This window comes from Charadrius vociferus, unplaced genomic scaffold, assembly GCF_000708025.1.
Source record: "Charadrius vociferus isolate BGI_N301 unplaced genomic scaffold, ASM70802v2 scaffold251, whole genome shotgun sequence".
Classification (NCBI taxonomy): Eukaryota; Metazoa; Chordata; class Aves; order Charadriiformes; family Charadriidae; genus Charadrius; species Charadrius vociferus.
The window spans coordinates 420150-447058 of NW_009646963.1; the positions used below are offsets into that span (position 1 = coordinate 420150).

The 26909-nt window shown below is 44.1% G+C and overlaps 1 protein-coding gene across 1 annotated transcript in view; it reads right to left on the reverse strand.

The window, feature by feature from the left end:
* GRIN2B (glutamate receptor, ionotropic, N-methyl D-aspartate 2B) overlaps positions 1-26909 on the reverse strand; it is a 207281-nt gene that overhangs the window by 98533 nt on the left and 81839 nt on the right. Inside the window, exon 3 of the mRNA XM_009895224.1 lies at positions 20280-20878. Within this exon, the coding sequence (XP_009893526.1) occupies positions 20280-20878 (599 nt within the window). The remainder of the gene's footprint in view (positions 1-20279; positions 20879-26909) is intronic.

The window sequence follows — 26909 nt, forward strand, 5'->3', positions numbered from 1 at the left end:
GCTCTTGTGGAGACAGAGCCTTTTACAATTCACATCCATTTTTCCACATCATTACTCACAGGCCTTTGCATGCTCATGCCCTCTGCTCTCGCCACTGCCTTCCTCAAGTCAGTCACCAAGATCTTCCTTTCCCCCCCAAAAAGCCCACTAGTTAAATCCAGTAATTAAAGCACAGGGCCCTCAAGCCCTAAATGCTTGACTATTCAGATAAGGATGTCAACCAAGGTCTCTCTGGGAAGGCACCCAAAATTTGAAGTTGTCATATATACCGATATAGAAGAATTTATCTAAATCCCTTCTTCTAAATTTTATATCACAGAAAATACTTAGATCTTCTTTGAAGCCTGAGTCTGTGGTATCCAAGCAGAGTACCCTCACAGTGAGGTATAGTGCCAGCCCCAGCCTGGCTAAGGAGAGGTGTAACTGTACTGATAATGAAATACGTGTGACACCCCTACAGTGGCTGCTCCTTAAGGTCACAGAAGTACCAAGTAGAATTCCTTCCCTAATCCAAGTGTTTTGTGTGCATAAATGATACCAGTCAGTGGGACCAAATCAATCTTTTCTACCACAAGCTCTTTCATCCTTCTTCACTGGTATGTAGCCCAGGCTACTCAGGAATGTGAGGAAAAAAAAGCTCCAACTTTTTTTCCCTGGATGCTGGTTCATGACTGTCATGCTGAGAAATGAACACTACCTCCTTTCACTTATGCCAGCTCACTGAGTTCCCCTCTTCACTGTTAAAGCCGGAGCGAGATTTTATCAGAGCTATGCAGGTAAACCACCGTTACTCCACTTAGTTTTCCTCTGATACCCAGTTCTTCTGTGGCATTCAGTCTTCCTCATCTTGGACACTCCGGTTTTACAGATTTATACCACAATAATTAAGGGTAGAGCCTGAGTCTGTCTCCACTAAGGCAGGTTTGCTGTAAAAGTGTACAGGGAATTGTACTTCATGGGGCAAATAGATTCTGTGTCCTTAAAGGATCCCACCTGAGACAGAAACTGTGCTTCCAATTCATCTGATTGCTACAGTTAAATGTTCATACCACTCCATTACACACATCTTAATTAATCTGCTGATTGTTCCTATACTCTCCCATATTAGGATACCCTCTCCTAGAAAACATTAGCTTATTAACCCCAGTCACTCCTCCTAAAGTAGTCCCAGAACAGAACATTGCCTACCCACTAAATGCCAAGGTGTTCATAATGTTCTGATTTACCAAGAGGCATTGCAAAATCTCTCAGAAGTATTTCAGTAGAGGAATAACAACAGGCTCTTTCAGAAGCATCATTAAAACCAGACAAACCTTTCAATCCATTTAGCGAAGTGCCTGAAGGTTGCCTTTTCAGAGAGGGGAAACAGAAGTAAATACAGCATGCTGAAATTGAATACACTCAGTGCCACAGGCACCAGCCCTCTTGCACATCATTTGAGATGCTGATGTTTTCTCCTGTTTCCTCTTTTTCTTCAATCTATACTCAGTACATTTCAGGCTCGTGTGAGGAGGCATCATAATAGCCCTGGAGATTTTTATTTATTCCTGAGAAAGGTATCAATTGGGCAGCAGCTGAGGAAGTTCCTTCCACTGCGTGCTGAACACCACCCAGAAAGGATCACTTACCTGCCAGGAGAAGGCAGTTCACAATTCAGCCCCACTCAAGCCCCTGCCATTTCTGCTGCAGACAACTCACCGGAACTGTCTGAGAAGGGGCGTGGCTTAGGAGAGGGATAATGTCAGCTCTGAATAGGACTGAGATACCTTGTTCATCTCACAAGTCCCACCACAGTGCCATTAGTAGGCAGGAATATTTAGTCAATAATAGTAGTGAGGTTCAAGGCTGTGCCACCCATTCCCCAGAGCCACAGGGCTTCTGTTTCCAAAATCCCCTCCCAGAGCAGAGAATGCCTGTCCTGGAGTCCACAGAAGTGATGCTTCCCACTGGGCTTTCTCCAAGAAGAGGCCAAGGGAGGATGCATCAAGTACCAGAAGATGCTTGACTGTTGAAACAAACTGCCAAATCTCTCTCAGCATCCTGACCTCAAACTTGTCCCCTCGTCCAGTCTCCCACACTGTGTAGCACTCAGCCAGAGCTCTCAGCTGGTAACCTCACCATGCCAGTGGGCTCCTAGAAATTTTGTACAAAAAGCGAAGAAAAATAGTAGCTCTGGCATTGTTTTCTTCTTGTCAAGGCTTCCCATGTTTGGGGACGATTCATGAGCTGCAGGGGTTAACGTGCTTTAGTGAAGGCAGGACTGCAAAGTACAGCCCTGTAGCCGAACACCCATGGCTGAAGCAAGGAGGGAGGGAGAGAAGGAGGAGAAAGAGAAAGACAGCCTGTGGAGGATTAGATTTTTTCCACTCTTTCGCTTGTTTGTTCTAACTGCTTGGCTGGTTGGTTTTAGTTCCACGCTGGGGACTGGCACTGATTTTCTTTCATTGTGTGACATGCATTTTTAAATGAGTATTAAAGGTGCTGAAAGCCTGGAGTAGGCTCTTTTTTTTTTTTTTTTTTTTTTTTTTTTTAGGAAACTTTGTTTTTAATTCAAACTGAAATAAAACAAATAGTTTCTCTGCTTGCTGACTGAGCCCCAGATTTAAACCTCTACAAGGACATGTTTAGCCAGTGAGAAGACTTTCCTTGATCTCCTAAAAATGCTCCAGGAAGCCCAAAGACAGGTGAGATCTGCATTGCTGGGGCAGATGAGAGACTGCTGTCTCTCCAGGTTGCCCTCTGCTTCCTGCTGTAAAGCCTTCCTTACAGATTCCTCTTGCTACACCAAATTTTATCTTTCAGATTGAAATTTTCCATATCAGATGCTTATCGCAGGTTTGATATGTGAGGAAAACCAAAGGAAAAGCGGTTGATCCATTTCCAAAAATAGGCTACAGAAGCTATTTGACCAATGTTAAGGAAAAAATAGTCACCCTTTTAAAAAGATCCAGCAAGTTCTCTGCTTTCAAGGGACTTTAATTTTGATGAGAGGGGAAAGAAAAGGTTCCTTTCATGTCACATGCTGATTTTTGCCATACTTGTGAAAACCTAGACAGGTCATAAGCTTTTGGAAAAACTGCAATTTACACTTGTTCAACAGAGACTTAATAGAGTTTTTAAAAAAAAGAATTAAAAAAAAAATCTAAAATCCTCTCCTCACTGGGCCTTCTGTAGTCTAAGAGCTTCTGTACATGAGCTCAAGGAAGGTCTACCTCTGTACTAGGGAAGCAAGAGAAGGAGGCCTGCACCTCTTGGATTTGCATCTCCTCTGATCCTGCCTGCTCCCCACACACAGGGATCACTGGAAGATGAGGCTGGCTAATTCCAAAGTAGTGGGAAAGAGCCAGAAAGGTGATCAGGATACATTGACTCAGGAGAAGTATGGGTCTGAAATGCTGCATGGGAGAAGAAAACTGGGAGGTGTGACACCCGGACCACCTGGGCAAAGAGTCTGGAACTTGTTGGGGCTGAGGGGAAGACAGATGGAACAAGGAGCCAGAATGTGAGATAAGTGGAAATGGATGAAAATAAGGGGCACAGAGTCCAGAAGTGGAATCTGGATTTTTCTAGATCCAGTGTCTGGAGCTTAGATGAGACATCTGTGAGGCTGATCCTAGCTTTGCTAGGTAAGAACTGGACTGGGACAAGGAGACAGAAGGGCAGAAGAGACAAGGGAAGCTGGAAGAGACAGGACAAAAGAGTTAAGTGATGGGAGAGAAAAGGTGAAAGGTTCATGGCCGCTAAACCATGCACTTTGGCAAAGTCTGGGTTTATTCATTACACAATGTGAAGCACAGCAATATGGCGAAACATCAGCATTACAGTTTTTCAAGCAACCTGAATGAAGCCCATTTTGCATAACCATTACAAATTGCTCCTGAATGACATAATGAATGACAATTTTTCTTGCTGGACTCCCGTCACATTCGGTGCACCAAATGGATTGAACTGGGAATCAAACTTAGCTGTTTGGAAAGTGGGCAGTGACCAAGGAAGAGGTAGAGAATAGCTAGAATAAACAAGACAATCATACGGCTAGGACAACTGAAAGCTGTACTGCAAGACTGGATTCATCCCTTCCTCTGCACAAGGGTCGTGGTAATGCCGATAGGATAGGATAGGATAGGATAGGATAGGATAGGATAGGATAGGATAGGATAGGATAGGATAGGATAGGATAGGATAGGATAGGATAGGATAGGATAGGATAGGATAGGATAGGATAGGATAGGATAGGATAGGATAGGATAGGATAGGATAGGATAGGATAGGATAGGATAGGATAGGATAGGATAGGATAGGATAGGACAGGACAGGACAGGACAGAATATTTGAGTTGGAAGGGACCTACAATGATCATCTCGTCCAACTGCCTGACCACTTCAGGGCTGACAAAAAGCTAAAGCATGTTATTAAGGGCATCGTCCAAATGCCTCTTAAACACTGACAGGATTGGGGCATCGATTGTCTCTACAGAAAGCCTGTTCCGGTGCTTTACCACACTCTTGGTGAAGAAATGCTTCCTCGTGTCCAGTCTAAACCTCTTCTGGTGCAGCTTTGAACCATTCCCACACATCCTATCACTGGATACCAAGGAGAAGAGACCAGTAAAATCTCTTAAATCAAATTGTTTTCAAGCAGTCACTAAATCTGTGTGCCTTATTTTCAAGATGCTTGACAAAAGCTGAACAAACCTTCTGGCTCCCTTTTTGGTTTGGTGGCAATTCCAAACAAAAATAAGTACTGTATGGAGAGCTCAATTTTGACAAATCAGTAAGTATGAAGTTTGGACTGCACTGAAACAAAACATACAGTTCAGCCCACCCTCTTTTGAATCTGAACATTTTCAAGCATCTTTTTTCAAATAAAAAGCAGAGACATATTGAAATTATAAACTAATTTGAATAAGAAATTAAATGTTTCATCTAAAATATATTGAAAGAAATAATTCAAATTAAAATTAAAATAGGGAAACAGTTTGGAGACTGTTTTGTTTTTCTCCTGGGTTCAAGATGATTTCTGCAAAACAAACAATTAAACAGGGTACAAACAAACAGCCCGTATTCCTTGCATGTCACCAAATCTCCATTTCTACATTAAAAAAAAAAAAAATCAATGAAAAATATTGCTCAGTCCTAGTTCAGATTTGGCGGGGGGCAGTTCGAGGAATTGCTGAGTTGAAGTCAAAGAGAAATTTGCTTTGAACACAGAAAGCATTCTGTAATGATCAGTACTTTGAATAACGAGAATCTAGGTGTCTCAGATGGGCCATGAAAAATTAATAGGCATTTTTGACCTTAATCTTGCTGCACCTCAGTTCTTCGCCTATACAATGGATTTACATAAAGCAGCTTCTGTCCTCTCATCTCTCAGGAGTAGGGTGAAAATCCATGAACTTCATGATGTACTGAGATACCGTCCTAACGTATGCCACAGATAACACCTTCAGATGAAGAATCCTCTCTTCTCAGCAGCCTGGGAAAGCAGGCACAATAGAAAGCTTAAGGCTACGCATTAAACAAGGCAAAGAAAACAAAATACTGAATCATTGCTCAGTCAGGAAATGTCACCTATCCTGCATACGGAAGCAGGCAGGGGTCCTATCTTGAAAGATAGCATGCAGTCGTGAAACCACTGCTCTGTAAAGCATAGACACAAGAGTGCCAAATTAAGATCACAGCCTTAATTCTAGCTTTTTCTTATGTTTGAAGTGCTTGCCTTCGCAACCTAAATAATATTCATTTGACACAGTTGTGTGTACGTAATATATGAAAGGCTCTTGGCTCGGGGGCCCTGGACTTCACAGAACATTGCAGCAGTCCCCCTGAGTTTTCCTCCCCAGTTATTTTCCTTCTAGCTTATACCAGTTTTGCAGCACTGTATTAGAGCCTGTCTTTTCCTGTCTCCCTCCTTTACCACATGCCCTTCCTCAGACCTGCTTTCTGACCTCCAGCCACCCACCCAGCCAGCTCCCCTGTGCTGACTTTCATTGCTGCATTATTAATTATTTGCTTGGGCAATCATGATCGTAGGACTCCAAGCACAGACAGAGGTCCCACTATATTAGATATAAAGCAGTAAATACAATAGTTAGAGCTTCCCAAATTTCAGGGCAGAATTGCAAGAGTTTAAGTGTTGGCTTTCTGCATCCTTCCCAGATCTAGTCCATGCTGCAAAGGTGCCTGCCTCCGTCACTTGCTCCTTTGTGATCCTCCACCAAGTAACTGTACTGGTGGGAGGCAGAAAGAAAATCCTTGATTCATCACACCTGTCTCCAGTTGCAGTTCCCAGGCTCCTTCCAGCCTCAGATCCCTTAACATTTTCACTGATGTCCAGCTTCTGTGGTCTTGTAGTCTTTATCCATACCCCTTTACCTGAACAGAAGCTGAACCATCCCCTACTTCTCACCTGAAGAAGACAAACTCTGGAAACTTCTGCTGGGGTAAAACCCACTTCAGAGAACTTCTGGTGTGGTTTTGTTCATCCTGCAAAATGTGCCCAAAGACCATGCAGGCAACATGTTTGCATCAAATGAAACAGAGGCACCATTTACTTTTCAGGATCAAGAGGCTCCAGAGACATTGATACCTCTTCTGCATTTAGCCACCCCCAGACTTATACCAGGATGGAGAATTCATAGAGTCATAGAATGGTTTGTGTCATAAGGGATCTTTAAGAATCATCTAGTCTAACCCCCATGCCATGGGCAAGGGACACCTTCCACTAAACCATGTTCCTCAAAGCCCCATGCAATCTGAACTTGAACACTTTCAGTGATGGGGCATCCAAAAGTTCTCTGGGCAACCTGTTCCAGTGTCTCAACACCTTCATTGTAAAGAATTTCTGTCTGTAACCATGATACTATTCAAGAAGAAAAACTTTCGAAGACTTCGGAGGCTTCTGAGGGTCACCATCAGGTCTACTCAGCTCATAGTCACAACTCTTTGCCTTTCACCTCCACCTACCCTTGTAGCCCCTTCTTCTTTCCCAGTAAATTCATGCCCTACTGTCACCTGGGGCAATACAGACACCCTTATTACACCTATTTATTAGCACTGACTGGGAACAATACAATACAATACAGCAATGTATTTCTTGGCTGAAACTGAACAGATCTGTTAAGCCTGAAAATATTAGGGTGGGAATAGGGGGTGATGTTTACGAAAAACCTATACAGAGGGAAAAATAGTTTGGACATTGTCAAAAAGGAACTACTTAAAACAAAAAAAAAACACCAAAAACAACCAACCAACCAAAAAGTTTAGTTCTTTTTTAATTTTGACTTTTTTTTTTATACTAAGAATATGTTTCCGAAGTTGAAAATATCAAAACAATACAAAAAGACCAATCTAGTCCAAAACATTTCTCCCTGGCACCACGACACCTGTCAGTGCAAGATTCCTCCTTCACTGACTTCCCTTGTCCTGTCCTGTTCTGTTGTAAATTACTGTCATCCTCCTTTTTCTTATTCCCTTTCTCCCTTCCTCACTCTCTCCTGGCTCTCTCCTCTGGCTCTCCCTGGTGAACAGTGAGCTGCAAGAAGCATTCCTGGGCTAGAAATTAACATATTAATGAAGAAAGAGCCTTGAAGAAGTGTTGAGAGATGGGTAGAAAACACAGAGAGGAGGCAGGCAGAACAAAATAACAAAGGGAAGATATAATGAAGAAGGGACACAGAGCCAAAGCACAAAGGGAGAAAAAAAACGCCTTTCTCAGGAACTTGTGCTACTTCAAACACTTCCATGGGAAGAAAAGATGAAAGAGAGGAAAGAAAGGGGGTGGGGAAAATGGGGTGGTTCTTCTGTTTTAAAGGAAGATTTAATATTTCTGTAGAAAAGAATCACCTATTGAGGGAAGGATGAGAAAGATGGAGGATGAGAGCAAGGGAAGGACACAGACACACAAATGGGACATGACTTGTAACAAGAACAGTGGGTTCATCCCTGGCCATTTGCAAACCACGATGAGCATGGCGGCACGGATACATCAGTGCAATCTTAGGGCTTTGCCTATGAGTTATTGCCTCCCCTGCAACCCTTCTGTTCTTTCCTTTCACAATGTACTCCTGCAAGCCTGCCCCAAAATTATGTTGAAAAAGGAGAAAATGTCAATTAGAAAAGACTACTGTTGATCTGGCAAGCTCACAGGAGTCCCACTCCCAACCCCTCTCAGTGCTCTCTCAGGCAAACAGTGGGAAACCCATTAGGATCAGTGGGTTGAGGAGGAAGTAAAAAAATTGTTAGTTTAAAGATCTAAGTACGTGTTCAATCATCTGTTCCTCTACTTGACTACCTACCATTTACATCCTTGGTTAGATGCACCGCAGAAGTCACAAAATTGTTAGTTCAAACATCTAAGCACTTGCTCAACCTTCTGTTCCTCTACTTGACTACCCACCACTTACATCCTTGGTTAGATGAACTGCTGAAGAACATTTTCTGAATACTGCAGAAGAATATATTCTAAATGTGCTCTTGCACCCACTGGCCAGAACAAGCCCACCACTTCCACGCCTGCTAACAAGACAAGAGGGTAAAAAAAGGATTCCTGAACTGAAGAAGGAACATGAGGAAATGGCATCTTTAGCAGTGAAATACACAGCAAACATTGCAAAACCAAGAGTTGTAAGGACTTGACTAGGAAAACAAGCTTTTTGTCATAGGTCTACATGAGTAAAGGTGTGAGCTGTTATCAGAGGGCCATATTCCTGTAAAAGAGACCTCCCTCAATTTATCACTATCTTTCACAGTTCCACCAGCATGTGCCACCACAGAATAACTTGTTCCACAACTTCCTGGTGGTATCAAACCAACTCCTTGACACCTTACCAGAGCACTGCTATACTGAGAACACTCACAACACCCTGAGGGCTGGTGGTGTTCTGCAGCACCCTCCTGGAGACCTAACAGTTAAGGAAATAGCCACAGGCACAACAGCATATGTCTCCTTGACCAGCTCCACACCTCCTTTCTTCTATAATGGTGAGGGGAGAAGGACTGAGGACCGTTTCTCACTCAGCCATCTCCAAATAAGCCCCTTAGGTGCACCACACAGCTTTCTTTTCTGAGGCTTAAAAAGCCTTCCAGCATGAGCCTCTGTCACAAATGTGACAAATTTATATGGCCACTTTCCCTTGACTTCTCAGGAGACAACAGAAGGCTGTGAGAATTCGCTGGTATAGGAGTCCCCACTGCCTGGCTCCAGCAGAATGGCCACAGCCAAGGTCACAGCATCCGTGCAGCTCTCTGGCTTTTGACATTGTTGCTCTGACCTGTGGCAACTGAAAAGACAAGCACCGAACCACACAGGGGAATAAAGGGCAGTGCCACCCACAGCCCTCCCACTTGGGGAACCGGCTGTGCGCTTAGCTCGGCAGTAGCCTGCATGCCCTTCACAGCGAGTGCTGTAAAACCAAGCCCAGTGATGCTTTTTATTTCCCCAAGTGCTCCTCCTTCTGTACAGCATCCCCATGCTCCTTCTCTGCCTTTCTGTCAATGCCATTGTCTGGCAACCTGCTTCCACACTGCCGACTGATGCCTGTAACAAAGGTTTCGGAGCTGTCGCAGCTGAGCACCGAGAGGCAGGATTCCTTCTCCAGGATTTGTGAGGATCCAGGAGTGGCTGGCAAAAAGGGAGGCAACCAGCAACAGCGAAAACCAGCCGGATCCCCACTGGAAGGCGGTAGATGCCTCCCACCTGAGCAGCGCTCCCCTCCCCTGTGGCTAATCCTACCCCTGAATGACTACATACCCTCCATACTGACTTACATGGTACTTCCAGTGCCACCCACTGTTGGTAGCACCATGCTCTTCTCATTTGGCTCCCTCACTCTGCCAAACCTTCTTGTTAAGCAATTTCATGGAACTATAATAAACTATTCCAAATCAATTTCACAGCATTGCTAAGCTTGTGCCTTCATCAATTCAAACTTGAGCTTTCTATGAAAAATTGCTTGGAGAAAAAAATACAAATCAGTAAATTAAGTAAACTTCTCACTCTAGCCAGTCAAACCAGGGCCCTTTCCAGAACTAGCATCTTTCCACAGCCACCAGAGAAACTGTGACTTGGCACCATCTCCAAGGTACTTGTGTCATCTGATCGGTAGTCTCACATAGGCAAAAAGCAAGACCTCCTCCTCCTCATAGCTACATTAAAACCAAAATAGATCTGCAAGCAGAGTTCCCCCAGTATCTCAACTACATGCCTGCAAGGAAAGAGAAGGAAAAGGAAACTGAGATGAGTGCAGGAGAACATGCAAAACCCTGAAAGATCAGTTCTGCTGCACTTCCTGGATCTGGGCAAGTCAAATGCTGGAAAGCCCGGCATCCCATGCTCTCCCCCAGAACAGCTATTTGACACAAATACGTACTAGGCATAATGAAGAGCAGTTGCTACATGTTCAGATTTATTCAGAGGCTGTAAGTATGTGTACTTTGCACCTCAAAGTCTTCACAGTCCCTTGGTGATGCTGGAGAGCATTTCGTCATGGCTTAAGTACCACCTCTTCTAAGCCCTCACCATGCCACACGTCACCACTCAGATGCCGAAGGGCAGCATCAGCATCTTTGAGAAGAGGGTGGAAAGCATTTCTTGCAGCAGTCTGTGTTTGAGGTACCCTATGTCACTCACGGGGCTTAATCTGCTAGTGATGCATTATTTTAAAGGGGAAGAAAGCAATGAAAAACATCCTTTTGGGGGGACTATCTTTTATTTATACCACCTATTACCTATGTGGCTGCATCCTCCTGGGGCTTCATTGCAGTCGACCCTTTTGCTCCCCAGCCAGTTCTGGTTATCACTTGTCTAGACCCAGCAGCAGGTACACAGCAGCCTTGTTGGACATCTCCCTCTGCCTGGGGCTGAGATTCCAGGGGAAATAAGCAGGTAATCAGTGTGGAATTGAGGTACATCTGCCCAAAACATGTAATGGTCTTGTGATGAAGGTCTCTGAAAGCAGATATCATCTGCTGGTAAAGTCTGCATGCTGGAAATGCTGCCAACCTCCTTCCTGAAACCACTTCTGGAACTGCTGGCTCCCTGCTTCACACGGGCACGCAAGAGGCATGTGTGGCGCTGCTGCTAATCTCTTGTGCTTATTAAACAGCCCCAATGTCTTGGCGAAAATCCACCTCTAGCAATTTCATTCTGCCAGCTGAAATTCCTCGTGCAGCTCCAGTGAGGTGCAGTATTCATCTCCGCTTCGTACTATGTGCTGTTAAACAGTTGCTCTATTTCACCCCAGAGATGGCTGAATTTTAGCGGTGAATTAAGCCATCCCTTTCTACTTTGTAAAGTGCTTTGGAATTGCAGATAAAAGATACTACAGCCTGTCATAAATAAATGTAAGATGCTGACACTGCTACTGGAGGTAGCCATCTTGCTGAAAAATGATTTCATTTGTGACACTAATAATACAGGGAAGAATGCCGGGCAAGACACTGAAAACTCATTTCCATCTCATTTTAATACAGCTTCAAAAACCAGAAAAAAAGTCAGCGTCGAGTCAGCATTTGTGCGTTTTTAACCACTGTCAGGCCACAGACATTCACGGGTTTTCAGTCTGGTGTGGCAGCTCTCTTCCACCCTGGCCACACCATCACCGGGTGAACTCTTCGTCCCATTACCTGCCGTCTCACCAGATCCTTAACAAAGACCAATCCTGAGTTCACAAAATCTGTTTTTTCAAGCATTTCTCATGGTGCAGAGAACTACTGCAGAGGGGAGCTCTAATCACCTTACAATGTTTACTCAATCAAGACAGGTGTGGGGACCTGTTCAGTGTGATATAGCAAGCTCAGAAATCTCTCCACAGGGGTGGAAAAGAGCTTTCTTTGTAGGAAGATGGCTGGCAGCATTCAGTCGGATTGATCATTTCAAGGGCATTATGGTTAGATATTAATATTCATTTTATATTAAGGTGCTTGAGTAGGGACATTTTTGTTACTTAAATCAGGAGAGAATACACTGCGGGAATGATAGACCAGGTAGTGGACTGGACAAGTTGACAGGTCTCTGCCATTTCTATTTTCTTTGTTAGTATTTAACTCACATTTAAGCATTTTAAATACCACATTTCTAGATTATCTTTCATTCAAATACTTTAAGAAATATAGTGCATGGTGAGTGTACAACACAAAAAAAAAAAATGACACTAAGGTAACCTACACCACATTCAAATGTTCATATTCAATTCAAAATCAAATTTTCTAACCTTAACAAATCCCTTGTCTAACACTGCAAACCGATTTTTGAAGTTTGAAGTGAAACTAGCTTTGAGTTATTTGTCCACACCAACAGAAACCCCACTGCTGGATAATTATTTGAAAGCAGAACAAATGCATTCATTTCACACTCTCATAACTCAAAATTGGATGAACGGTTGTTTTTTTTTTTTCCTCAGAATTTTCCAAAATGTTAACCTTTGGACTGAGAATGAAAAAAAAAAAAATTCAACATGAAACAAAATGTATTTTAAAAATGACAGCTACTTGAAAATAGGCCAGTGGAGAGGTCTGTGAGCTGCAGAGGGAGGTCTGGATTCTGCACAGGTAACAGGTGTTCAAAGTCACAGTTTGGTTTAGTCCCTTTGAGATAAGTATTCAGCTGCCCCACAGATGTGTAGATCCACATTCTCCCAAAATTTGGATGCATGACTGGAGTACACCCTTAAAGCAATGATTTTGAGAGGAATTTCATGAGCAGCATGTAGTCAGGAGTGCTCTAAGCCTTGATTCAGCAAAGCACTTCGCCGTGAGCTTAGCTTGAAATGTGCACGATGATTTCTTAGACAAAGTGTATATGGCAAAAACCACCGAATGGCAGGTGCCTCTGGAGGGGAACAGACCAGCTCTTTGACATGGCTCAGCTCCATCACATGAGGGTGCAGGACAGAAAGGGGAAAAGAATATCCCGTCAGAAGCAAAACCGCAGGATGGCATTAAGACTGCAGAATGTAACCAAAAAAATCTTATCCCGGACGCACCAGGGTTAATGCCTTGACTCTCTGCCAAGAAAGGCCATCTGATAATTATTTTTTTTTTTTCCTTTTATTCATGACTTGCTGTCAACGGTGAACGCTGTCGTGCCTCCCCCCCACCCCCGGGGAGGGAGCCACTAGGCGGCGAGCTGGGCTGGTGTCTTGTCAAACCGCATCGTGAACCCAAATTGCATCAAAGAGAAGAAAAGAGAAAACTGCTCCACAGTTGCACAGGGAGCCATAGCAACGCGGCAGTTCCTATTTTTAAAAACTTGAGAGATAGTAAGAACATTAAGTCTGAGAGGAGAAAAAAAAAAAGAAAACCTACCACACTTCTGTCAGAAAGGAAAAAAAAAAAAGAAAAAAAGCACGTGTTCCTTACAGGCTCTAGTGATGAAACCGCATATGGCTAACCATCGATTTGCAGGTGTGCAAGTCAGAAAATATCCACAGCCTCAACAAGCCAGTCCCTGAAGGAAAGTGGATATTTCTCACCTTCCCTCTGCTGGTCTGCTAAAGCAGGTTTTCAAATTCCCTGAGGCACTTTAAAACCCACAGGACCCCAACTGCATTTTGTGACTGGGAGAAGATACCGCTGCAGCTGACACTAAACCACTGCCAGAGTTTGCGGGTTTGCGGTTTCGCACTGCTTCCTCCACAGAGGAAGGATTTTGATTTGCTTTTCATGAAAAGCGGAGAGAGCCTGAATGCACAAGTTAAAGCATATTGTCACCAGCAAGTGAAGTTGCCACGGTATTAACACTAATTGGACTTGGCTGCGGAGCAGGAGATGTCTCAGAGGGCTGGAAGCAGAACATGGACATTTTCCCATCTGGAAACTGATGGCGCATACCAAAATTCATTCCCAGCTGGTGGATTTTGGAGGCCTTCATGAAAGGGTCCATCCTCTAATCAAAAGATAACCCTTGCCAAAAACCCATCACTCCACTTGAACCCTCCCATCCTATTTTAATTGCAAAGAGGATGAAAAATCCAGCTGTCCACACAGAACAAGTGCCTCCTCTCCCTCTCTGACAAAGCCCTCCTCTGCAGGACCAAGGCGTCCTGTGGCGCCTGCTGAGAAACAAACATTTTTGCTGCCCCCCCCATCATATACACCCCTTGAAAAGCCAGGGGTCTGCAGTATCTTACGAGCATGTTGAGTTGGTTTGATGTTAGACCTTCCTCTGCAAGATAGCCATGCTGCCCACCACCCAAGCAACATTGCTTAAGGGCTGGGGCAAAGCAAGGAGGACAGCCAGGCACAGACCGTACCCTTCTGCATCGGGCACCCTGGACAGCCCACCCGTGTGGGGGCAGTTTAGGTGAAGAGCATCCCTCTTCAGGGGACAGAGAAAAAGGAGTGAGAGGAAGCCAACACTGCCCCCGAGATGTGGTGGCACAGGGATAAATGCTCCCCTCCCCACCCCGCCACTGCTCACCTCCTGGGCAGGTGGAGTGACCGACCAGTAGCCCCAGGGCTACAAACCTGGCGCCTTTCACCAGGGTTGAACAACCACAGCGGGGATCAGTGCACACAGGACAAATGAAATGCAACAGGAGATGTAAGGCAGGGATGAAAAAAAAAAAAATAAATAGAAAGCGATGGTGGTATGCAAGCAGCAGAAAGCGAGGTGATGTATAACAGGGGATGCGGGTAGGCAGAGAGACCCCAGCAGGGGCAGGGGGGTGGGCCCAGCCCCGGCCTCCAGCTGCTGCTGGAGCAGTGACAGGAACAAGCAGATTTCAGCAGCAGGGATCTCTAATCCATCAGCAGCGCTCACGCCACGTGCTGCAAGCTAGCACCAGCCTGACAGCAGCCGGACACACCAACCAGCGGGAACATAACGAGCTGCTAACAAGACACAGGCTTAACGGCTCTGAAAGGTCAGAAGTTACACATGCTGCCTCACCCTCCAAGTTTCTGAAAAGGGCAGTTTCTGCATCCGTGGGAATGTGCCATTTATACCTTCCCTCCCCTCCTCCCCGGAGTTAAGAGGCAAGTCCTAGCACCGCACCTCCCACCACCGGAGCTGGGCTTCCCAGCCAGCTGCCAAGCAGATAGATGCGGCCCCACCAAAGTGAGTGAGACCTCAGAGCTGGTCAGTGCTCCTGTCTCTTAGCACGAGCTTAATTTGACAGTCCTATGAATAGAGAAAGGGTGACACAAAGGCTCCATTCTCTGTCGCCACTCTCAACTCCCTTGCTGCGCTGTGTGAAGGTGGTGTGTCTCGCTTGGCTAGGAGACAACACAGAGTGGCTCCATGGTAGCACCTGCAAATGACATATGATGATCCCTGTGTCCGATGTGGCAGGTGATAGCTGCTATGACTCGAGAGGACAGGGCAGGAGGCCCTATCCCCTATCCCCCCCTCCAGGAGGTTGGGAGAGGCCCAGAAAACAAGGAAAGGTGCTGCCTGGGCTGGCCTTGGCACTGACCGCGGGAAAGCAGTTCCAGGATGCTATGGGCATTGTGCTCCTCCCGGGTATCAGGGTGGCACAACACCCAGAAGAGGCACTGCACCTTTCCAGGGATATGTATAGCCCCTATGGTTTTGAGTCTCCAGGGAAGCCATATATTTGTACAATCCTATTTCAAGCACTTTCTCTGCTCACTGACTCACTGTTCAGCTGCCTAAGCCCCAGCAATTCCTGGTTTCCACTAGGGGAATGTGGCCATATGAGAACAGAGGTTGCCCTGGGTGTTCCAGGGCAAAGAGTTTCCAACCATTCGTCAAGGGCTCTTTTGCATTTCTTAACTGGTTGGCATGGAAAGCTCCAGATGAAAGTTAGTATTTCCCCCAGAGTGGAAGTATCATGTCCAAACAATGCACCGAGCTAGCTTGCCAGCTGTTTTCATATTTGAGGTAACTGAGGTGCAGAATTGAACCTACCTTTGTTCCCCTCTTAATGTATTTCTTTGCAAAAGCAGTATAATTCCACATTTGTATTTTCATTCCAAAGCAAATGCTTCACTGCACTTTTTATTAAAATGAAATCTGGTGTGTGCAGCCTGGTGTTAAATGAGAGACTATTAAAGCCAATCAGTGGAGAACTCATTAGTAACCCTACAACAACAAACTAGTAGTTATGGCCCAGCATTCACAAGCAGCCATGACAACCAGTAGGAAAAACCCAGGTCTCATTGAAGGCTATAATAAAAACACAGCTTATGTAGACCAACGACTGTGAATATCCATACAAAACGGCTGAACTTCTATTCTTCAAATATGTGCCAGAAATCATATTCTTTTCTCATGACTCATCCCTGAATTCTACTCCCAAGAACACTCCTGTCATTTAGTTATTTCTTCCCATTTCTAAAATGTAATGAGAAGCACCAATCCCGAGCTCAAGGAAATCTGTCCCATCAATTAAAATAACGAAATAAGCAGAAGGCTGCCTATAAACACATCCACCTCTGCCCACTCACTCCTCAGCAGCCACGTGAAAGGAGAATAGATGAGCTTTGCAGAATGCCTAGAAGGTTAGCATCTCTCCTTGGAAGGACCAAGAGAGAAGAACTCCACATCTGAGCATCTCTCAAGAGGAAAACTCTGTTAGAAACTCCATCCCAACCTTTGTAATATTCTTGTCCGGTAGAAGAGAGCAGAGACCACAGTGGTTTGCTGAGTGCCCAGGAGAACACCAGCCCTTGAGATAACTATAAACTTGGTGGACTGGAATATTCAAACCAGTTTTCCTTCCAGGACAATGAAGGAATAAACAAACAGGTAATTATTACAAACAAAACAAAGAATTAAAAAGTGTAATTGAACTGGAGAACAGCATTTGGATATTTGGACTCCAAATGATCACCTAAGCCTATTATCAGCATAAACTGAGATAAATCACTCACTAGAGGAAGACTTCCTCAAGAATCATTCAAAAAGAAAACTAACAATCCTGTAGAACAAATCTTTCTCGAAGTATCATTTTCCTACTAGTTAGTGGAGTTATCTCACCAGTGGGCTCATTTCTAGGACAAAATCTTAAATGTTCAATGGTCGTGATAATACTTCTGCAGTTCCCGTCCAGCACAAAGGAGAACTGGTTTCAAGACAGACAAGAAACAGTTGCTATGAGACCATTATTAATACAAGAAGATGCAGACCAAACACCTACATTGGCAAGAAATGGCATTTAGATAAAAGTCTGTCTTGTTTCTTTTTGTGCTTGCAGCCATACTTCAAACAAAACTTTGTTTGCACAAGCTTTTGCAAAAACGAACAAGTGTCAGTGTAAGAAGGGGGAAAGGCATGGAGAAACTGAGCTTTCTTTCTAAATCTGAGCAACATTCAATTCATTTCTTCCTTACTCCATTATACACCCAGATCAACCACCAACTGAGACCACGTTGAGCAGGACCATTTGATTTTAGCTGCATTCAGAACCACTGCACTTTCAGAAAGGGAAAAAAGAAGCAAGAAATGGTCAGAGTTCAAAGGCAGATCTTGAGAAATGACTAATTCACAGCCTTAGTGTATAATGTGCCCCAGCTGAACTAAATTACACATTTTTTTTAGTTGGATGTGTCACTCTCTGAAGAATAAAACAGGAAAATTCCTTTATCGCACTGCCTCCCAGCTATGGGCTTGAAGCAAATTGGACCACTTTGGATTAGCTTCAAGAGTTTCCGAAACAGCAGCTACATGGTGATGTATTATCTGAGGTCACATACACTTTGCAGTCTCCCCAGACATCAAGCCCACGTACATACATTTCTCTATTCTGTGTAGGCATGTGGAGGGGGAGCTGTAAGTTACAGATGGCTGAATATAGTATTGTCAGGTCCAGGGCAAGACTAAAATTAGTTTTCCAGAACCTTCAGTCCAGTCCAAAGTGAGCTAGACCGTGTCCCAGACATGCAGGTATTGCTGCTGCCTTATGTGCTCAATGCACAAGTGCTGTGGGATCTCAGTAGGTGGAAGGGGTCTGGAAAGGTATGAAGCAGCCAAGCCTGCAGAATCTATAATACCCCAGATAGACAAAGCATTTCAGGAGAGATTTAAAGACCTGAGATAGACAAAGTATATCAGGAGAGGTTTAAAGCTTAGCACATAGTAAATTCCAGCAAGTTCAAAGGGACTTGAAGGTATGAATACAGATTACAGCCATTAATCTCTGTGGGTTTTGGTTCAGTGAGGTAACCTCCTATCTTCATGTCTGCTTCTTTCCACATCTTGTCTGTCTCCTCTTTCCTCCTGCCCAGACTCCAGGCTGTGAGGCTGAGTTTGAAGCTCTCACACTTCTATTGAACCTTTGGATTTGTAAAACCAATGGCTTATTTTGGACACCACTAGCTCTTTTACATCTAAAGGTGCCTGAAAGTAATTTCACTTAAACAGAAAACTAAGCACCAAACTCACAGAGAGGGTGGAAATGTTTGTGGGTGGCAGGACCCCCAGACTGGCAGAGCACAGGCCAGCGCCGTGTGACGCAAAGCGAATATTTGCACTGTGGTCACAGAAGCAACTGCAACACAGTGTAATTATTTCTGAGCTAGCTCAGGTGCCTGCAGCAATCTAGGCAGCGGCAGAACGGAGCTTGACATGGACTAACTGACTCCACTTCTCAGCGAGACTGATGGTGGTATCCAAACTAAGCTGGGTATATCTACATGTATCTGTAAGTCATTCCTGTGAATGCTGTACCCAAAGCAGACAAGGGAGAAGGAACAGCATGATTTGGGCCATGAAGGTGAGAAGAAAGCTAATATCTTCAAAGTGACAAGAACTGCTTTCATGTGGGGTGCCCAGGCTTCAGGGCATATCTACACTGCACAACCATACTGTCGTATCTAGAGACTCTCTGAGCTGGCGACTTCTATACAATGCAAAGAAGTGCTACACAGACAGATTTTATTGGGGTCTCAAAGCAGTGTAGCTATATGGGTGTGATGTTATGCACAGGCTAATACAGTGTCAACAGAACTAATTAGCAGAAGGTCTCTACAGAACACTGCATCACATAGCAGGGGACAACATTTTGTTTTCTAGGTAACTGCTGAAAAGAGACAATACAGCTCCCCCCCCAAATCCCTATTCATTTGAAAAGGTAGAACAACAGCCTGCCTTGATGCTACTTCTGATAACTTGATATATTTTAAATATATTTTCCCTGCTTAATCATTCCAGGGATGAATCAATAGAGCAGCAGAAAATGCCCCTTACCCCTAAGCCTAGCTAGGAAGGAAACTGATAAAAGCTTTGGGCACCTTTGGTGGTTCCAAGGCTCATAGACAGCAAAAAGCCAATATGGGGAAGAAGAAGTAAAGGAAGTAAGACCTGATAATATGCCAGTAGATCATACAGACAAAGAACAAATAGAAGATAGCATTACAGATAATATAATGAGTCAAAGAATAGACTTTTCTTTTGGTCCCCAGCTTTCAGGCAAAGCAAAATCGGCTTTCTTGTCCACCAGTCCCTCTACCTGCCTAGGTCAGCTGACAGTGAGGGGTCACAAAACACAAACCAATCCATCACATTTTATACTGTTGCATGATTCATTGTGACAAATGAACAAAGATGCTAAGCTCTGTGCAGCTACCTCTCCTGATGGCTACTGCTTGGATTCCCCTTGTCCTACCACAAAGAGACCAACTTGCCCAAGGTTTTTATATATAAAACATTGGAGAATGACAGCTGAGTAGGTCAGGGGGCATCTGGCTAATTGCAGATCCCATGTCTAATTACCTGGGTTGCTTAGCAACACACTAAAAATCCAGCAGGGACAAAAAGGAAGATCTAGTAATCAGAGTGCTGTTCTAGAGGTTGTTCCACCACAGGCTTCCTCTATGACCTTAAACGGGCATCTTAGCACTGTTTCTTAAGAAAATCTAAATCTGGATCAAAAGAAGATGCTTATTCAAACAGGTTTTCCCTATTTTTAAATGCCCTTTTCCATCTAGAAAAACTTGCTGTTCTGATGGAGGTACCTACTTACAGAGTTACAGAGTTACATTCATGCAAAGACACACCAAGAAGTTCAGCACTGTTATAAAAGCAAAACATTGTGCATTGAGGGGCACACTCCAATTTTTGCATTACGCCTTCATTGTTCCTTTTCTTCATGCTGGTTTGCCCCCTGTCTTGTCTGGAGCCTTTCTAAGGGGGTGACAGTACTGGCACTCATGATGCACAGCAACATGAGTCCCACCATCAGCATGCCTCCCCTTGCCCAGGTTCTGGCCAACCCCGCCCACTGACCTGAAGCACCACATACCCTACCAGAATTATTCTGGTCTCAAAGGTCCTCTCTGACCACTTTTTTGTTAGGCTGGCCCAGCCCATTCCCTTACCTGTTGAGCATGTTGGATTGGTATATCCTTTTCTCCTGGGTGTTGTAACAGCTGCTCTTGGGCTCAGGGATGAAGCTGTGTTCAGACAGCATATCAGAAGCAGCCGTGGTGATTATGGCTATTCCATCCCTCACTCTGGCAGGAAGACCGTAGTCCCATTCATCATATGAGACAGAGATGAGCCCGGTGGGGAACTCGGATGGCACTGTGTCTGTATCCCCTGCCACCAGGCTGGGCACGATCCACGTGTAACCATAGCCTGTCAGACCCACAGAGTTGGCCACCTCAAAAATGTAGGTGGCCTCTTCCTTTGTGCAGTAGAGGAGGATAACAGGGCTTTGGAGCTTCTTGAGCTGGTTCTGGATCTTTGAGTCCCCATCGTCCAGGGACATGTCCAACAGGAGGACCTCCTCCAGTTCCCAACCCACAAAGCTGTGCTCAATGGTACTGCGGATCTTGTTCACAAAGTCCTGGTAACCAGGGAAGTAAGTAGTGACAATGGAGAAGATGTACCAGTCATATTCTTCCATGATGTTGAGCATGACAGAAGCTTGCTGTTCTATTGATGGGCCAAACTGGAAGAACATGGATGACTCATCCTAGAAAAGGAAGTCAAAGAGAGGAAGAGAGAGAAAAAGAAAACAAAAATAGGTCAAAGGAAATAAACAGCACTTCTAGTCAACCCATTGAGCATGGAGGGGGAGTCATGCAGTCACACACTTCATGTCTTGGCCAGAGCTTAAGCATTTTTAAGTTTTAAAAATTTAAAATTTAAGTGAAGCAAGTGGGAAGGAAGTAAAAGCCTTTTTATGGCCAGCTGTCCTTACTTTATTTTTAAAGGCAGGTTGCCGAAGTTACTTAAAGGATTCAAATGTTAGGCATGATTCTAACAGACAGGGAACAAGCGGTACACAAGTGAGAACAGAAAAAGACAGTATGTACAAAAAATTCCATGGCTGCAGAAATTAAGAGCTTTAATCCTGGGATTATCATAACATTATATGTAGTATAAACAGTATACACAGCAGCTTTGATATTGATTTAGTTTGGGACAGTCATTCTAGTTTGAGCACCCAGACTGAAGTACAACTAGAGCAGGCAAAACCATTGGACATAAATAGCTCTGAGAACTTCCACTGCAAGCTCCACTCAAAGCAAGCAGTAGCACAGAGTGCTTCATCTGTGAAGGCTCAGTCTCAGAACAATATAAACATACTAAAATAGAAAAAAAAATGAAATTCTAAACTATCATGGGTTTTGTTTATACTATGTTTTAGGGAAACGTCAGCTCAATATTTCTCTTGGTATTGCTTTCATACCCTTCTACCATATGAAGTTCACCTTTGCAAGAATCAGAACTTGTATCATTTTATGACCTCCAAGACTCCAATGGAGTTTCGTACAGATCTCGGCTCTCACATGGCATAGTGTAAGCCTTTTTTTGCCCTGGGATTTCAAAAGACACCAGGCTTTCAATTTGTGACAGATCCAGTAAAATCCAAATGCCTGCTTTGGCCCAATTCATGATGGAAAGGAATGGAAAAAGCATTTGCCAATATGCTCTCTTTTGGATTGATCTTCTGTGTTTTAAAATCAACTGCAAACTCCCACTGACTTCTGTAGAGTAGGATTAGATCACAAGCAAACAACAACAACAAAAAAAGGCAGAATTAAATTATATCTCTCTGCAGAGATTCTTATTACAATAAGAAATTTCTCCAAATGCAATCACCACTTTTAGGAATGAGATAGCAGCCACGCCTTCTTTCAATAAGCCAGAAGACCTGAACCAGAGATACAAAAGGAGGCAGTCAGGAGGTTTAGACCTGAGGAAACTCATTGTGCAAATGTCTCAAGACATTAGCTCAAGATATTCACATTTAGAACAGCTCTCTACCAAATTCACTCTCCTACAGCCTGGCAGGTAAAGCTGTTTTTCAGCAGGGTTGCCACTTAATCATCCATCCATCGATCCATCCATCTATCCCTTCTTTAGTCATGGCTTTGATTACCTACAACCATTTTCTTTGTTGGCATAATATGCCATAGCTTAGCAACTCCAGAAAAAAAAAAAAAAAAAAGAGCTCTGATCCTGCATCCAGCCTTAAGCTGTTTGGTTTTCTTTCCTGAACTCCCTGTGGGTCACATCCTATACGAAAGAGTCCTTGCTCCCATGGCTCTCCTGTGAGTTTTGGTGATTAAAGTCTGTTCACTTCCTCCACACAGCTCACCACCCACTTGTGAAAGTACTCTTAAGGCTGTTCTTTGCTCACTGGAAAAATAAATGTACACAAAAAGAAAAAGGAAAAGAAGGCAGCAACAAATTGGAGACAAGTTAAAAATCCAGGAGCAGCAACTGAGCCTCTCAATCCATGGAAAACAGGTCATACTTTCTATGACTGGTGTTCACCCCCTTCTCCCAGAACTGTGCTCAGGGAAAGAACTTACTCTTCCAATAAAAAGATACTTTTTATCTTTGAAGCTTATGGAGAAAATCAGGAAAGACAAAGGAAAGATTAAACTACTGTCATGGCACCTGCCAGAGTTTGAAGAAAGCCTGAATAACCATATCCAATGCCCTTCATTGCACCGTGCCTTTGAAAGCTGCTTGTACCAAACTGAGTACTGGAGTGCGAAGAGTCAGCCTTACTGTAACGTGAAAAGGCAAGACAGCTACACTGATGACTAGTATTTATTTTTATATTAAATTCAACAAAAGCTTTTCTACACTTATGCATAAGAACCTCTGAATTGACTGCAAATTTCCACAGCTTCTAGCAGAGAGTCTAAGATCTGAAGGACTTGGCTATTGAATTACAGGAACATTTGACACACAGCATCTAGAATTCTTGTCTGAAAAAATACTGGATGCTTTCCTCAGTGACAAATAGGGGATGGGATATGGTAAATCCACTAGTATATCAAGGCTGCATACACACACACACACAGGAGTTAGTAGGTGTGATAGTACGAGAGGTACTGCCCTTCCTGTAATTTTAAACAGGGTCAGATGCTCCAGCTAAGGTGCCCACTGGCAGTTCACTCTACATGAATGCACAGCCCAACTGTTGCAGGATATTTAGCCTCAAAGACTTGCGGAGAAAATTCAGAGCTCCTCACTAACCGGAGTGTACCAGAACATCAAAAATCAATACACCAAACAGATAGCTTTATCACAACCCAGCTAAACAATTCCCCTCCACTGAGAAATGTAAGCACCCCTCCTTAAATCAAACTGCACAGACCACTTGGCTGTGCATGTAATAATTGATCTTGAGAAACTGCTTGCATTTTTATTATAGAAGCAGCAAGAAGAGGCAACCTCTATTCAAAATGAGAGCATTAAGGAGGTGCAAGCCAGTCCAGCTTTTGGCTTGCCAAGATGTCTGTTGGCACTTGATCACCCCAATACTTGGGCTAGCCAAATGTTCTTCATTCTCTAACCAACTCAGCAATCGGAAAAGAGAGGGTAAAGCAAGGAAGGACAGACAACAGTGTAGAAGAAAGTGTCCCTCTCATAATAAATCAGGAAAATTGCTGATAGAGCTGGATGGGAATCTCAGCGAGTGCCTTTTCGGGGACAAAACCCAAACCAAGTAAAATGCCCTAGAGTCACAATTTCCTTCCTGTCCTTATTCTTGACCACACCTGATGGAAAGTCAGGGAAAAAGAGAAGGAGCAGAACTGACAGAGAACCGTAGGACTATCAGAGTAGGAATTTGACCTCACTGTGGTGTTACAGAGAAAGCTTTTAAATTAGGAGATATATCTAAGGGGGGGTTACTATTTTTACATGCATACACCCCCTAAAATCATTACTGCTTTGTTACAGTTTAAAACCAAAAGGAATATTTTATCCATCCAGTCATTAAAGGTTTTTACAGAACATTGCAAGCTCCTATTTTTCTCCTGCAGAAATTTCACACTCTCCACCTCCCTTTTCACCTTGGGAGAGCCAGAACATGGTTCCACATTGACATTTGGAGACACACTTAAGTTCAGGATAGGTTGAGTTTGAAGCAGAAGTACCTTATATTGCATATCATCCAGGTGAATTGCAACCCCCCGGCTACAGGAAAAAGATTGTCTTTCTCCTACAGCCCTTCCACCTGCAAGCTCAGGCTTTCCATAGCTAACTGCTGCAAAGAGACAGCAAGATGCTGCAGGGTGTCCCTCACCCAGTCTGAAAGAGTAGAAGCTCCATTACAGGATCTCAATGCCTCCAGAGATCCTAGTACTCCCCCACTGACATCCTGCAAGGTCAGGGATCCGTGGTTTGCAGAGCTGAGCTGGAGGAGGAGCCGATCAGTTGACACAGCACCACTCCCAAGCTGACAGATGGCTTCCCACAGAAAATCTGCTCGGAGTTTACCACTGCTGGGACAAGTATTGCCTCCTCCTCCTCCTGCACGTTTAAGCCCTCAGATAAGGAGGCTGGATTGCACATGGTGCAAAAGCACTCATCATGAAGCCTTCTCTTGGAGACCGGTGGCTGGTGTGTTCCTAGGTGGATGGATGAGGATTTGCGGAGGTGGCACAAGGTATTATTTGTGGAGGAGCAACGAAGTATTATTGCCACCACTTCTAAGTTTCCTGATGCCTTCTGTACCTCAGGGAAAGGTCCATACAGATATTGCACAAAGGCCAGGTCTGACCCACATCTCACCGGAGATACAAGCCCTTGGCAAAGCTGCAGGTGACTCTCTGAGGGAGCCCTCCTGCAGCTGCGCCATTTGAAACCAATCACTGCCATTTAACGAACCATTTACCTTAGATGTGGCAAGAGAGGTCCCCAGGGTGCTTTTCTCACAAGTTCCTTCCTAACAGCCTCTCTGGATTCCCCAGGCAAGCAAAAGCAATTACTGCCTTACAAACAACATCTTACTATCCAGAGCAAAATGGCTTCTTGGCACGGGGCAAACTCGAGAACATCCCTAAAGCAGAGGAATGCAAGATCCCCAGAAATGGTTGCAGCGGGCCAGTCATCTTGAGGAACTAGAGAGCCTTCCACGGAGCCATAGGGTAACTGCTGACTTAGGGAGTAAGAAGATGAGCATGTTAAGTTTCCTCCGTGCAGCCCATATGAATGTAATCTGGTTCTGTGTGCCATGCCCTGGTGGCTGGGCCATGAACAGATTTTTGCTACTGGTGGCAAGTTCCTCCAGCTCCGGTTCTAGGGCCAGACACCACAAAGGCCAGGTGTGTCAAGTTATGCACAAGGAATTTGAGTGAAGAGCAAGTGAAGAGCATGTGCTTGCTTTTTAGATTTGGAGAAATAAACCATGATTTTGGAAAATGCCCTAGGCTGCACACAGGTGCAGGAGAAATACAATCGGTGCTGCTCTGGGAGTAGCCCCTTTTTGTCAGGCTTTTGGGAACATCAGTATATCTAACCCCATTTGCTGCTTAATTAAGCTTCCCATGCAGCCATAATTTAACAACTAGGGTTTGCCCTTCTCTTCCTTTCCAGTTTACAAAGGGGATCCTATAGGATCCTAATGACTCAGGCCACTATCACTTTCCAAAGGCCTCTTCTCATTTTCCTGATTTAGAAGAAAAGCTGTTTGTGTGTCTTTAGTGCAGTCTTGATTTGCAAAAATTCCTCTATGACCTACAGACAAATCACATAGAGCTGCCTCTTGTTTAGACTTCAGCGCCGCCTACCACACATTTTGTGGGGGCAAAAAGGAGTGAGCAAGCACCAAATAACTTCTGGGAAAACATAGACCTTAATTTCCCTACCTTTGTATTTCTTTTCTTCAAAATTGAGACACCACTGTGTACCTATTTGTCACAGTCCTGGCGGGATACCTGATTCACTGGGAGTTTTATTGTTCGTGATGGAAAATGCCACAACAGTTCAAAGTCTTATAATTAAATTTTCTATATTTCTGAGTCTCGTTTGTTATAACAGATCTGACAGGAAATCAGGATCTTTGTTGCTTAAGTGTTCATTTACTCCTGTTTATTCTTACCACAAATGCATCACAGCCTCAGGCTAGCCTGCAGTCAGGATCTTCTGTCTGTTTGCTTTTTCTCCCTACATTTAATTTTTTTTATTTAGTTTTCAACAACTCAGTACAATAGAACTCTATTTTTAATGTTACATGCTACATCATCCTGTGCGAGTCCTTTCCTTGAGTGCTTGCCGTAGGGACTATGAGAACACGGTGACACTACAGCCCTAGCACAATGTCGTGGGATCGGCGTCTAGAACAGCATCTCTGTGTCTCTCACACACATACACACTCACATTTCCACAAATACACATATTCACAGCAAAACCTACTCAAAGCAAGGTTGGAGCACGATGGACTGTGTCATTTCTTAATGACTCTCTGCCTAGTTGATACTATTCAGTAGGATTTCAAAACTTTCCTGTCTGACTGGAACAGGTTCCCTGGCCTATTACTGATTTTGGCTTGCGCAGCAGATGGAGAAGACGACCTCCTGCAATCCTTTCCCAGTGTTCTGATTCACTGATGAGTGGATTGTTCTTGGTGAAAATCCTCCGAGATGCCCTGGGAACGTGCCATCAGTGGGAAGTTCAAATTCATTAGATGCAGAAACGAGGTTTACACAACCATATCATTTATCAGTTCCCTCCCTTGTTCTCATAACTACTGAACA